The sequence below is a fragment of the Arachis ipaensis genome, chromosome B05, assembly GCF_000816755.2.
Source record: "Arachis ipaensis cultivar K30076 chromosome B05, Araip1.1, whole genome shotgun sequence".
Taxonomy (NCBI): domain Eukaryota; kingdom Viridiplantae; phylum Streptophyta; class Magnoliopsida; order Fabales; family Fabaceae; genus Arachis; species Arachis ipaensis.
In genome coordinates this window covers 117,303,639-117,315,612 of record NC_029789.2, presented here as the reverse complement: position 1 = coordinate 117,315,612, position 11,974 = coordinate 117,303,639, and the positions used below count along the sequence as shown (strand labels likewise).

The 11,974-nt window shown below is 33.4% G+C and overlaps 1 protein-coding gene across 1 annotated transcript; it reads right to left on the bottom strand.

Annotated features, from left to right (window-relative positions):
• LOC107643886 (ABC transporter A family member 2) lies at window positions 4,651-10,956 on the bottom strand. The gene is given in 15 exon segments (XM_016347635.2): window positions 4,651-5,169; window positions 5,738-5,914; window positions 6,080-6,160; window positions 6,363-6,668; window positions 6,758-6,901; window positions 7,233-7,322; window positions 7,414-7,490; window positions 7,573-7,690; window positions 8,063-8,295; window positions 8,393-8,552; window positions 8,701-8,901; window positions 8,999-9,316; window positions 9,412-9,581; window positions 9,710-9,941; window positions 10,374-10,956. Coding segments are annotated over 15 exon segments (2,940 nt in total). The 5' UTR covers window positions 10,743-10,956; the 3' UTR covers window positions 4,651-4,905.

Sequence of the window (11,974 nt, the reverse complement as noted above, 5' to 3'; positions counted from 1 at the left end):
ATTCATTCTTAGTTTTCTAGGCTTTTACTATTTTGCCACGTCGATTTTAGTGGCTAATTCACACAACTTGAATACAACTTATCTAACTAAATTACCTTTTAATTCTCCTATTTCTATTTGAAATACTTTTTAATCTTTTTTACAAAATAAAAAAGATCTATTACTATTCTTATAATTTATTATACAATGAATGAGCAATAATAACGTAACTTGAACCTTTTCTTATGCCATAAGATTATTATCATATTTTTATCTCTTTGTAACCTTCTTTCTTTGTATAATATTATAGGATTTTTTTAAAATATTATTCTTTATATTCTCTGAAGGTTCTAGAAGGCTTAGAGAAAGGGGATTGAATCTATGGCCTTCTTTAATTTTGATTAGTTAAGCCTTGAAACTAGAAATTAAACTTTGTTTCTGTTTGGCCTGTGCATTGGATTATGCAGGAGACAATTTCAATTTGTCTCATAAAAACCAGAAAAACAAAACTAAAGCAGAAAGAAAGAAGATGACACAGCCATAGATCTTGGTTCAGTTGTCTTGTACAATGCAACCTACATCCAGTCTCCACCACAACGTTGGTAAAATTTTCACTATCAATTCAAGTATTACATACACCAATTTCCTAGGACTCAACGTAATCCAATCTGGGCACACAAGCTTCAACACAAACTTGACTTGGCTGTGCTAATACCTAGACTCACCACACTAAGTGCTTACCCAACTTAGCAAGGGATACCTCTCAGGTACATGACACAAAATAGAAAATACAACAAAAAAATTTTGAAATCATTCTTGGCTTTTCTCTCAAGTGTTTTTCTCAGCCTTTTTCACTCTATGGCTCTTTCTCAATGCCTCTCTTTCTTGCCTTTTACCTCTCAAAGAAAACTAAGAAAGATATACATTGAAACTGAAATACAAACAATAAAACATGAAGAAGATGATAAATAACAATTTTGACTCTATGTACTGAACCTAATATCTGAACTCATAACCTTGTTCTTCATCTTGGTGGAGTGCTCCCTTTAGTGTAGGTGCAATGCTTCCAAAACATCAAACTCATGAGTGAAGTTTCTCTTTATGCTTTTTCTCTCAGGTTCTCTCTCCTCCTCTTCTAAACAGATTCAATTTTTCCTTTTGTACCTTGTTCTAATCCAAGATTAGAGTTTCTCCCAAGCCAACTTCTTGGACCTTGAGTTTTCAGAATTCATCCTTTCTTTTTCTTCAATCAATCCCTGAATTAGGGATTTCAAATCTGGTCCATTTGCTTGACCGAGGACAACAGAGTAGAAAAAATGAGCTTGCTCAGTGATAATCCCAAATTCAAACCCTTGAAATTGTGCTTTGGCTCCAAGTACCAATGTAGGCCATAAATTTGAAGCAGAGATAAACAGACGCACTTTCTTCGTTTATCCCAAATTGGTATTATAGATATTTGGAAAAGAAGTGAAGAAATTAACTTGCATGCAAATAGAAATAAATCATCTTTATCCTCTGACTTAGCTTAACATGCTTTGATTAGGGCGATTGAACTTTTGCTTTCTTGATTAACCTTTCTCTTTCTTTCTTCCCTTGTGTATTTGAGATTGAAGATGAAGTTCTCTCCCTCTTCCTCTCCTTCTCCCTCTCCCTCTTTTTCTTCAATCAGCCCCTGAATTAGGAATTTCAAATTTGGTCCATTTGCTTGACCGAGGACAACAGAGCAGAAAAAATAAGCTTGCTCAGTGATAATCCCAAATTCAAACCCTTGAAATTGTGCTTTGACTCCAAGTAACAATGTAGGCCATAAATTTGAAGCAGAAGTAAACAGACGCACTTTCTTCGTTTATCCCAAATTGGTATTATAGATATTTGGAAAAGAAGTGAAGAAATTAACTTGCATGCAATAGAAATAAATCACCTTTATCCTCTAACTTAGCTTAACATGCTTTGATTAGGGCGATTGAACTTTTGCTTTCTTGATTAACCTTTCTCTTTCTTTCTTCTCTTGTGTATTTGAGATTGAAGATGAAGTTCTCTCTCTCTCTCTCTCTCTCTCTCTCTCTCTCTTTCTCTCTCTCTCTCTCTCTCTCTCTCTCACACACACACACATCAGTGAACTTCTTGCTGAGTGCTGAGTCTAGTAAATGGCTTGCTGACCAAGGACACAACTCATAGATGCTTTCATTACTGAAGGAGAGGTCGACCAGGCCGGATCATGAGTGAATAGAAAATCAAAAATATCAATAGCAGTTGCTGTTCTAGCTTATTTAACTTAAACTAGTTATTCTAGCAAAGGGGTTAAGAGAGAAGTCAATGGAGAACTACCAAATCCAATGACTTTGATTTGTTCGTACCATTCTCCCTCCCTCCTAAAGAGAACAATGCTAAGACTTATCTTTGGGTTAGCTTTCCTTTTGCTTGAGGTGCATTGGGCTTGGTTGGTAGATTTTCCATTCCTATTCATCATCCATGGGATTCCACGCTTTGGGCTTCAACCAACACAGATTTGGGTTGCAACTTTAATCAATTTTTGGGTCTGCATCACTAAATCAAACTATTAAACCTAATTGGATATTTAACCCAATAAATCAATGTTGGTCATCACTATTAATTATTTATTTTCTTAACTCAATATTCTCTTATTCTTTAATTTTATATAGGTTATTTTATGCTTTCAATACTAATAAATTCTTTTTGATAAGTATAAATTGAGTTAAATTCTAATTCATTCTCACCTTATATGTTTACTCTTTCTCATATCTACTATATAAATCGGCATTCACTCTACATATTTTCTTTATCTCTTTCCACATAATTTTATATCTCTTTTTTTGTTTTTCTCCCACTTTTGCTAAATATATGTACTAAGTGATTATGTAATTATACTTATTAGGATGAAGGTGAAGAAGAAAATGATGATGACTCAACCAAATAGAAAGAAGAAGACTTGAATTAACATAATCACTAAATTTAGGTAAAAACATTCTTTGTAAGTATTGCTTAACGAGCTATCTTAATATTAGTTCACATATTTTTTTTATAGTTGGATTGGGTGTGAGACTTATCATGTGAATCACCTATCTTATACAATAATAAAGTGTGTACTTTAAGGGGTGTATCTAATAAAAATAAATAAATCAATATATTTCAACCTTAAAGCTATTCTAACTTTTAGCAAATGACTACTATAGTAGTTCATGAAATTTGTTTGAAAGGTTTCATGGGATTTAAAATGATGAGGACAAGTGAATCACATCAAGACAACAAATATTCGAAAATAAAATGATATTTCTTTTCTGTTAGTGCTTTGTAATGAATAAGTTCCATGTATTCTTATATGAAGAAGTGTGAATGGCTTTCAAGTGACATGAATGTGTTTCATAAATAAAGTTGTATATCATGTGTTTATTTTACAGAGTACAGTGTGATCTCTAATTTCTTATTATTTTTTTTTTTATGTTTTTTTTATCTCACTTATAAAATTAATAGTAAAGGATCACACTTTACTCCCTTAATTATTAAAAAAATTGATAGGATTCATTCCTTGTGTTTTTGTGTTTAAGTTGTAAGTGTATGTTGTAAGAATAGAGTTTACCATAGAAAGTAGATGTATGTCTACATAAAATTGTTCTATGAATAAGATTGATCTATATTTAATTTCTATGAAAATACACGTATGATATCTGAAAGTTATATGTAGTTGTTTGTCTATCAATAAATTTTTATTTATTCTTGACCAAATATAAATAATCTCTTTAGAATAGAAAAACTTACATAATAAAACATGAGAAAATATATAATTCAAAATGGTATTTATATATGTAGTCTTTAATTTTAACATAATATTTAATCAAACAAAAAACTACTAATAAAAAATAGGTAAAAAAAATTACGTATAACCTCTTCATATAATTATGTCAAAAAATATGAATCACAAATTCTAGAATAACAAATAAAATACCAATACACTAAACCGCTCTATTGTGATAAATAAAATATATGATATTAAAAGACAATAATCAAGATACTATGAAAAAAATATAAAAAAAAAATATAAAAGACATTTTTAAATGAGAAACTTATATATAAAGGTGAAATAAAAGGACCGTACAAAATTTAAACAAGTTAATATTTTAAAAAGAGCTTATCTCTACAAAAACATATGAGAAGAAGAACAAATAACTTTAATAGAAAGTAAAATAAATACTACATAAAAAGATTAATAAGGGGAGTGGATCCTCTCCAGTAAATAAAAAACTGGATAGTGTGCAGTGTTGGAGAGGATCCATTTTCAATATCAAATACCTATATCTTTTGTTAAAATGCAGAATATTTCATTTCATATTCTCTTCAGGTTGAACAACTATATTGAATTATATACGAATAGCAAAATTAATACTTTGTACAATATTTTCAGATTTAATATTAATTTATATATTATTTTATCAATTATAAATAATATAACACTTTTAAATCTATACTATATACTAATTTTTCTTTCGGGTTTTAGTCTAGTATATATATAATACTACCCAAGAGCATTCTCCTTTAATTTATAAACCAATAGCGCATTTTAGTTTTTTATTTTCAAATTATTTCTACAAAATTATATAAAAATCAGTTCAAATTAAAACATTTACTATAAAAAGGTATGAATCGAGCGGCACATTAAGGACCTATCAATCTACCAGTAATGAGGAAAAAGTTACAATAAAAAAGTTCAAATAATTGTTCTATAAGTTTACCTCTGGCGTTCATAATAAGTCATTTTAAGATTTAACAAGCTAGGTAGACACTAAAAGTACTAATAACACGAGGGAGATAGCTGAACCCTGTATGAAAGAAAAATATGCAAAAGAACATGTACAATCCTAAAAACATTATCTATGACCCACCAGCTCCCACAACATACGGGTTTGCTTTTCATTGAAACCTGACTGAACTAACTTGGCTAGGATCAATTATAACCCCGTGAACTGATCCTGGTCGGCGCGAATTTCTACGGTGTCTTGCCGAAGCAGATGATGATAGTCGAACACCAGAAGGAACTGGAACTTTTTGTGAGTGACCAGAGATACATAGAGCACCAGATTCATCTTGCTCCCAGTATACTTCTACCATAACCCCTGTTGGGTACTCTTCAGACTCTGTTTCTGGAATTCCAACAAATCTAGCTCCTATAGGAATCTGCATGATTATTGTATTAATCAGCATAAAATCACAAGATGTCATGACTCAACAGCAATCACAACTGAAAAGTGTAATTCACAAATTCCATGTAGAGGTGAGTGCTGAAATCAACTTGGTTTGTTCACGGTGTAAACCCTTGACAAGTGTGTATAAATTAACATTTGATATTCATCTTCTGCTAACAATCAATACAACTACTATAATTTGAATAAAAAACTATATTTGAACCAAAAATAAAAAATGAAGATTATGGCCCCTTCACACGGCTATTTTGAGTTGATCAAATAGCATTTTTGAATTTGAAGTTTGAACAAAACTCGACTTGTTAAGACGTATAACCCATATGAAAAATGTTATGAGGCCAATTCTTTTTATCAATATTAGCCAACACTTTGTGCCAACACTTTTTTTTTATTCTATTAGGATTTAGAGTCTAAGGTCTAGGGTTTAAAATTTAGTATCAAAATACTTTTGTTGGCCAACAAAATAATAAATTTTGTTTGTCATATAGCATTGCTCAACTCATATATAGAATAATTGAAAGCAAAAGAGGGTTTGCACATACCTGCAGAGACTCCCCAGATGTTAAGGTCAAAGTTACTAGGGTCCCATCAGCAGCAGCGCTTTCTAGCTCTGCTTGCTTTGCAATATTCAGGAAAACTTCTTCTAGAGTTGTCAGACCAAGCTGAATGTCAGATATGCCAAATTCTTCTTCTCTATCTTGGAGCTCCGCGAAAAAATTCTGCTTGGGAAGAAACAGCAATATAAGACAAGATACACCACATAAATAACCAATTTTTGAACCAAGATCTGCCTGTATTGATCAGTATTAGATCAATAGTCACCCTCATCTTAAAAATGAATTTAAAGAAATAGAAACGAAAACCATAAAAGAAACAAAGCTTACTGTCAGGAGCCCCTCTTTGTCATGAGGAATCACAAAAGTGATGAAGTTGTTGTTCTCTTCCTTTGGCACTACATCTAAATGCTGTCAAAATATTATAAGAGGTCAAAAATTAATCTTTTGCTTGACACGGAAGAACTCTAAACACCCCATTATTATTTAGAGTACTTTTTATACACTTTCAGTGTAAAAGAATTATCTTTTAAGTTATCATTCAATCATATCTACTATGTAAAATAGTTTTCAATAAAAGTGCATCAAAAATTAAATTCTATTATTATCTTACATTCTTAAAGAATTGCTTCACAGCCTCCTGATGTACCGTAGAAACAGCATCCCTATTGTCTGTACGACTTTCAACATTGTTTCCATAGAAGCTGATATTAGCAATGAAACCAGTTCCAAAGCGTGACTTCAATCTGATTGCGGTGCCAATGCAGCGAAGCTTTCCCTTTGCCATGATTCCTATTCGGTCACTGAGAATGTCAGCTTCTTCCATAGAGTGTGTGGTAAGGACAATGGCACGACCTCTTTTAGCATTCTCAATTATGTCCCATACGTGCCTCCTTGTTATTGGATCCATACCAGTAGTCTAAATTTTAAAATCAAGAGATGAATCTTGTAATCAATCCAATTGAATAAATTCACAAAAAAAAGAAGTATCCAACTTTGCATACGTACTGGTTCATCCAAAACAACCAATTTAGGGTCACCAATAAGGGAAATTGCAACACTGAGTCGACGTTTCATTCCTCCACTGTAACTTCCCGCTCTCACTTTTGCCGAATCAGTGAGTCTCACCTCTGCCAGTGATGTTTGGGTAATCTATATTTTTCAAAAAGAACTTGAGTGTAAATTTCAAGGTAAGAAGGTATTATATTATACATGACTAACTTATAATTTTGAAAATTGCAATATCCCCTTTGAGATTCAAGCGATATTACATTCAACCAATGTTGGCAAAATGACACATGGTATTCTTGTGGCATGACTCCAACCCTGGAGTGGTGTCTATGTAGCCATAACTAACTAAAGGGGATGATGTGTAATGTCGCATAACCTCAATGAGGTCAGTGATAAATAAATTCTAGTGGAGAAGCCATATATGCATGCAATTGTGTGTGACTATGAAAGAAAAATTCAGGAGAACACATACTGAGTTGATGGAACTTGGGGTTAGGCCCTTGATAGTAGCAAAGAGTTGAAGATGCTCTTCGCCGGACAGTGCATCCCACAAGATATCAAACTGCAAAAGAGCAAGTTTAATAAAAGGTCAATCAGTTTGCTACAGAGAAGAAGGAGAGTGTCATTGGCAAATGAGAGGGAGAGAGAAACACCTGGGGACATACTCCTATAAGCTTTTGAATATTTGACATGCCAGTGGAGCTACGGATGGAATGTCCATAAATCAATGCTGATATGAAAGATGCAATTGTTACTATAGATGGAAATATAGTTTTACTAATGATTGGAGAATAAGAGAGAAAGAGTTTCACCATCTCCATCAGTTGCTGGAGTTATCCCTGTCAAACAATTAATAACCGTAGTTTTACCCGCTCCATTAGGTCCTAAAAGACAAAATAGTTGATCCCTTTCAAAGTTCACCCATAAATCCTGGAAAAGTTCAAGAACAGCACATTGTACATCATCCAAAAATGAGTCAGTTTCACGAAGAAGTAAATTATAAAGCAGTCCCACTATATTGCCAAATTGAAAGACGAAGCATACAGAGAAATAGCCAAACTGGTAAATTGTAAATCATGATCCAGAAAGAAATCAGGTTAAAAAGATTTCTGCATGCTTAGTTTCTACGACCGTCTAAGAGATGGATACTGAGATCCATCTTGCAACAGAAAAGCACCCAGACCACGAAGAAAACGGCTTCAGCAATGAAATATGTTGCAAGTAAACAGCAAAAAGGACCAGAGAAGTGTTCTTTACATCTCCCAAACTACAAAGACCAGAACTTTTTGAAGAATTGTGTACCTTAACGGCATTGTAAGGTTTAGTTCTTTTACATTTACAGCAGCAACCAATATTACAAGCACCAGGATATGTCTTTGCAAGGCCACGTATCTGAACAGCAACATTTGCATCAACCACACCTTCTGTTATTTGTCTTTTGACAGTATTTTGTTCTTCAAGGACATCTTGATCATCTGGTGTAACATGCTCTTGACGAGGCACTGAAACTATGCAGCAACTACAAACCCCACCCTCTGCAAAAGCAAGTTAAGGAAAGAAGGAAGACAAGTTCAGCCAAAAGTAGCTGTTAAGAAGAAATAACACAACTTAAATCACAAAATATTCAGTCACCTTTCACATTTTGGCCTCCTCTTCCCATCCAATAATTCGGATTTAGAAAGTATAACATCGATTTCCTCACACCAGATGCATTGGGGATTATGTTGTCGAAGTAGATGGCCAGAACAAACCACAAAACGAATGTAGCTAAGAGCCATTGATAAATGTCATTCTGTCCATGAAAGAAGAAATCATAATTGTTGCATAAAAAATGAAGGGAAATGGCAAAAGGGGGATATAGAACCATAGTAGAATAGGTAGTCAAAAGCTTCTTAATTTGATTTTGGGGGTGTTGGTATAAATTATAAATTATTGCATACAATTGTAATCACACAGTCTTCATCGTCAGGACCACATTGTCCCCGTTTACTCCATCGAATACCATGAACTTCAGAAGTTGAGACCGCCTCAGAAAGAATATATAGAGCTTGAGCAAAGGGATTGGGCGGAAAGAAAGACCAAATTATTCGGAAAGTCTTGGAAATGCTATCTGAATAAGGAAATCCTGCTTGTGTAACAAGCTGCAATTTGCAGAATTCCAAACAAGGATAGTATGAGTGATCTTTCTTTCTCTATATTCAGTAAACCTAGTCTACATAGTGTAATAGGGAGTCATACCTGAGTCACAAAGCCAACAATAAATATGGAGAAGCCTACTGTTGTCGCTGAAGAGGATTTACTAATGAAAGCAGATAGCACAAGCAAAAGCTATACATGGTACATTGAGAGAAATCTGAGAAGTTTTCTTACCATACTGAGTTCAAATAGGAAGAACACAAAGAACACGACCAGAAAATCGTTTTTCAAGAAGAAACGAAACTGAAACATCATTCCAAAGAGAACTACGAGAAGGGATGACAGGAGAGTAATGAATGCCTCCCAGATGAGCCAGGACAACCAGTAAGCAGAATCATAAAGTCCCATCATAGTCATTGCCTGTGTCAACAACATTAAGTACACACAAGAATAACTACAAACTATGATTGAAAAATGTTGAAATTGCGGGCTTTAACTTGTGAAACGTTAAATACCTGGCGAAGTTTAAGCTCTTTTTCTGTAACCAAAGAACTCATCTGAAGCACAAAATTGAACATGGCAATCGCAAGGAAAAATGTTGGACCTACGGAACTCACTGTTGAGAAAGGTGCCGTGGCTGGGTGTGCAAACTCCCTCAAAAAGACATTCCAGCTGAAGTTCGAGTCTGAAGTTTTTAAAAGTTATAAATTAGATCATGGCTTTCAAAAGCAAAACATAAAGGGCACTAAACGGAATAATTTTATCATTCAAGGAAGATAATTTGCAAAATTCAAATAATGAACAAATTTACACCTCCAATCAGGTTCCTAGCTATTTCTCGCTCTGCAGCAAGCTGAAGCGGAAGTTGAAATGCAAAAGTGGGGTCTTCATATTTGCCTCTCTTTTGAACATATGTGGAATTTGTCTGTAAACCATAGCTGATGATAGTTTTACTTCTTTCCACAAAATGCAAAGCCCCTGGACAGTGCATAGGGTTGTTCAAAAGCCACTCGTCCACTGCAGCTTTATCACTAAAGGATTTCACCTGCAAAACAAGAAACAAAAAAAAAATGAAACAAATAAAATCATAGTGACACATCCCTCATGATCTCTCCAATTGTTATGCAAGAGGTCAATATCGATGCAACAGTACTGTTGCTCCTTTGTGACTTCGAGATCACGGAATCAAGCCCTCTATTTTAGACTTATTCTTTCAGGACCAACTCTTCCATGAAAATTTTAAGCCTCACATAACCAATCCTTAGTTAGTCACGCAATAGTATACTACTTGTTATGTTCCTGCTTCCATTAATTGTTTTTTCTCTCAAACAAACCTAATTTTATTTTTTGGTCAAATGATAGGTGTCCTTCTATCACTTCGATCAACTACGTATTGGTTATCAAACCAAGCTAATTGATCACCAAAAGAATATTTAAACAAACAAAATTCCAATTGATGGATAGGTAAGTAAGGTACCTTAGAGGGAGGTATAGTCCTTCCAGGGTTATTGTTCATGATAGCTTCAACAATGGTCCGAATTCTAGGGTTGCGATCACCGCTCCATACAAAATCATAGCAAGGGAGTTTGACGAAGAACTTGTTCTCGCATGGAGGGATGGAAGGTGAAGGGCGAAGCGGAGGCTCAGGGACGCTCTTGTAGTAAGTTGTGTTCGAGTACTGAGCTTTAATTGCCTTGTCAATGGCGAAGATGAGGAACATGAAGAAGAGTGGTGACAGAACCTGAAGCAGCGTCGCCTTCCTGTTTCGCCATGACAGCAGAAGGTTCTTCCGTAAGAGAGCGCTGAATTGCTGAAAGAGCAGTGCCAAACCGCTCGTCACTTCCATTTTTGGTAACTTTTTTTTTTCTTCTTCCCGTGGCTTGTTATGGTTTTGCTGTTTCCAGAATGTGAATGGAGAGTTAGAAGGAAGGTGCTCAAGTAAACGCAAGACAGAGCAGAAGAAGCAACGTTCCTGTTCTTGTTTTGGTTATTGTCGTTGTCGTTGGTGTTTTTTACTATGTCTAATTTCCTTTTAAGAGTAAACTATTAACATCGTTCTCCATTTTCTAAAAAGTCCACAAAATACCCCTATCATTAGCTTAAACAGGTATGCTTTGAGATATTCGACCAAATTTAAATTTAATTATTTTCAACAATCAACTTGCCATCAACATAATTATATCAACATAATTGTACGTAAATTTTTATTAGGTCAAAATTCAGCCAATCGACTCCACGTGAAATTGATATTTGAGAATCGTTAGATAATTTGACTAATTTAACTAAATTTTTATCTAATTTTCAATTATAAATTTCAAGTGCAGTCAACTTCACGTAAAGTTAATAGATAAAAGTCGTTAGATAAAAATTTAGTCAAATTCATTTAACGGTTCTCAACTATTAACTTTACATAAAGAATAAAAAAGTAATTATATATTAAAAATAAGTTAAGTAGTATATATATTTATACAAAAATATATGATAGCTTATTTTTGTGTATATCTAACATGAGTGATACACCAAACGTTGTATTTGTGAATTTTATGACAACACTTACTCAAAGTTACGCTTTCTAATAGAAAACAGAATACAAGAGAATAATGGTCATAAAATACTTGTAGAAAAGCATTGCTATTTGTCAGGAGAAAGCAACTCGTTTCCAAATTAAAGTTGCCACGAAAAATCGAAAATTATTCTAATATATAAAAATGGAAGTTAATTATATTGATAATACCCTGATATATAATTTAATGTTTCTTATCAATATAGTTTTATTATTAATATAGAATAAAAAAAATAAAAAAAAAATATGCATGTTGATTTACGCGGCGCAATTTTCTACACGCGGATACCACTGCACGAGTAGAGATATGACCTTTTTACTTTACTTGCAACCCAAGCAACCAATTTTCGAGCATTAACAATATATTAATGTTTTACCAATATCCCAGGCCGTCTTGAGAAATTTATAACAAAATGTTTTAATTTTTAACAAATTTAATTTTTAAATTTTTATTTCGTTAGATAAATTAATTTATATTAAATTATTTATTTATATAAAAAAATCAATCTGAACAT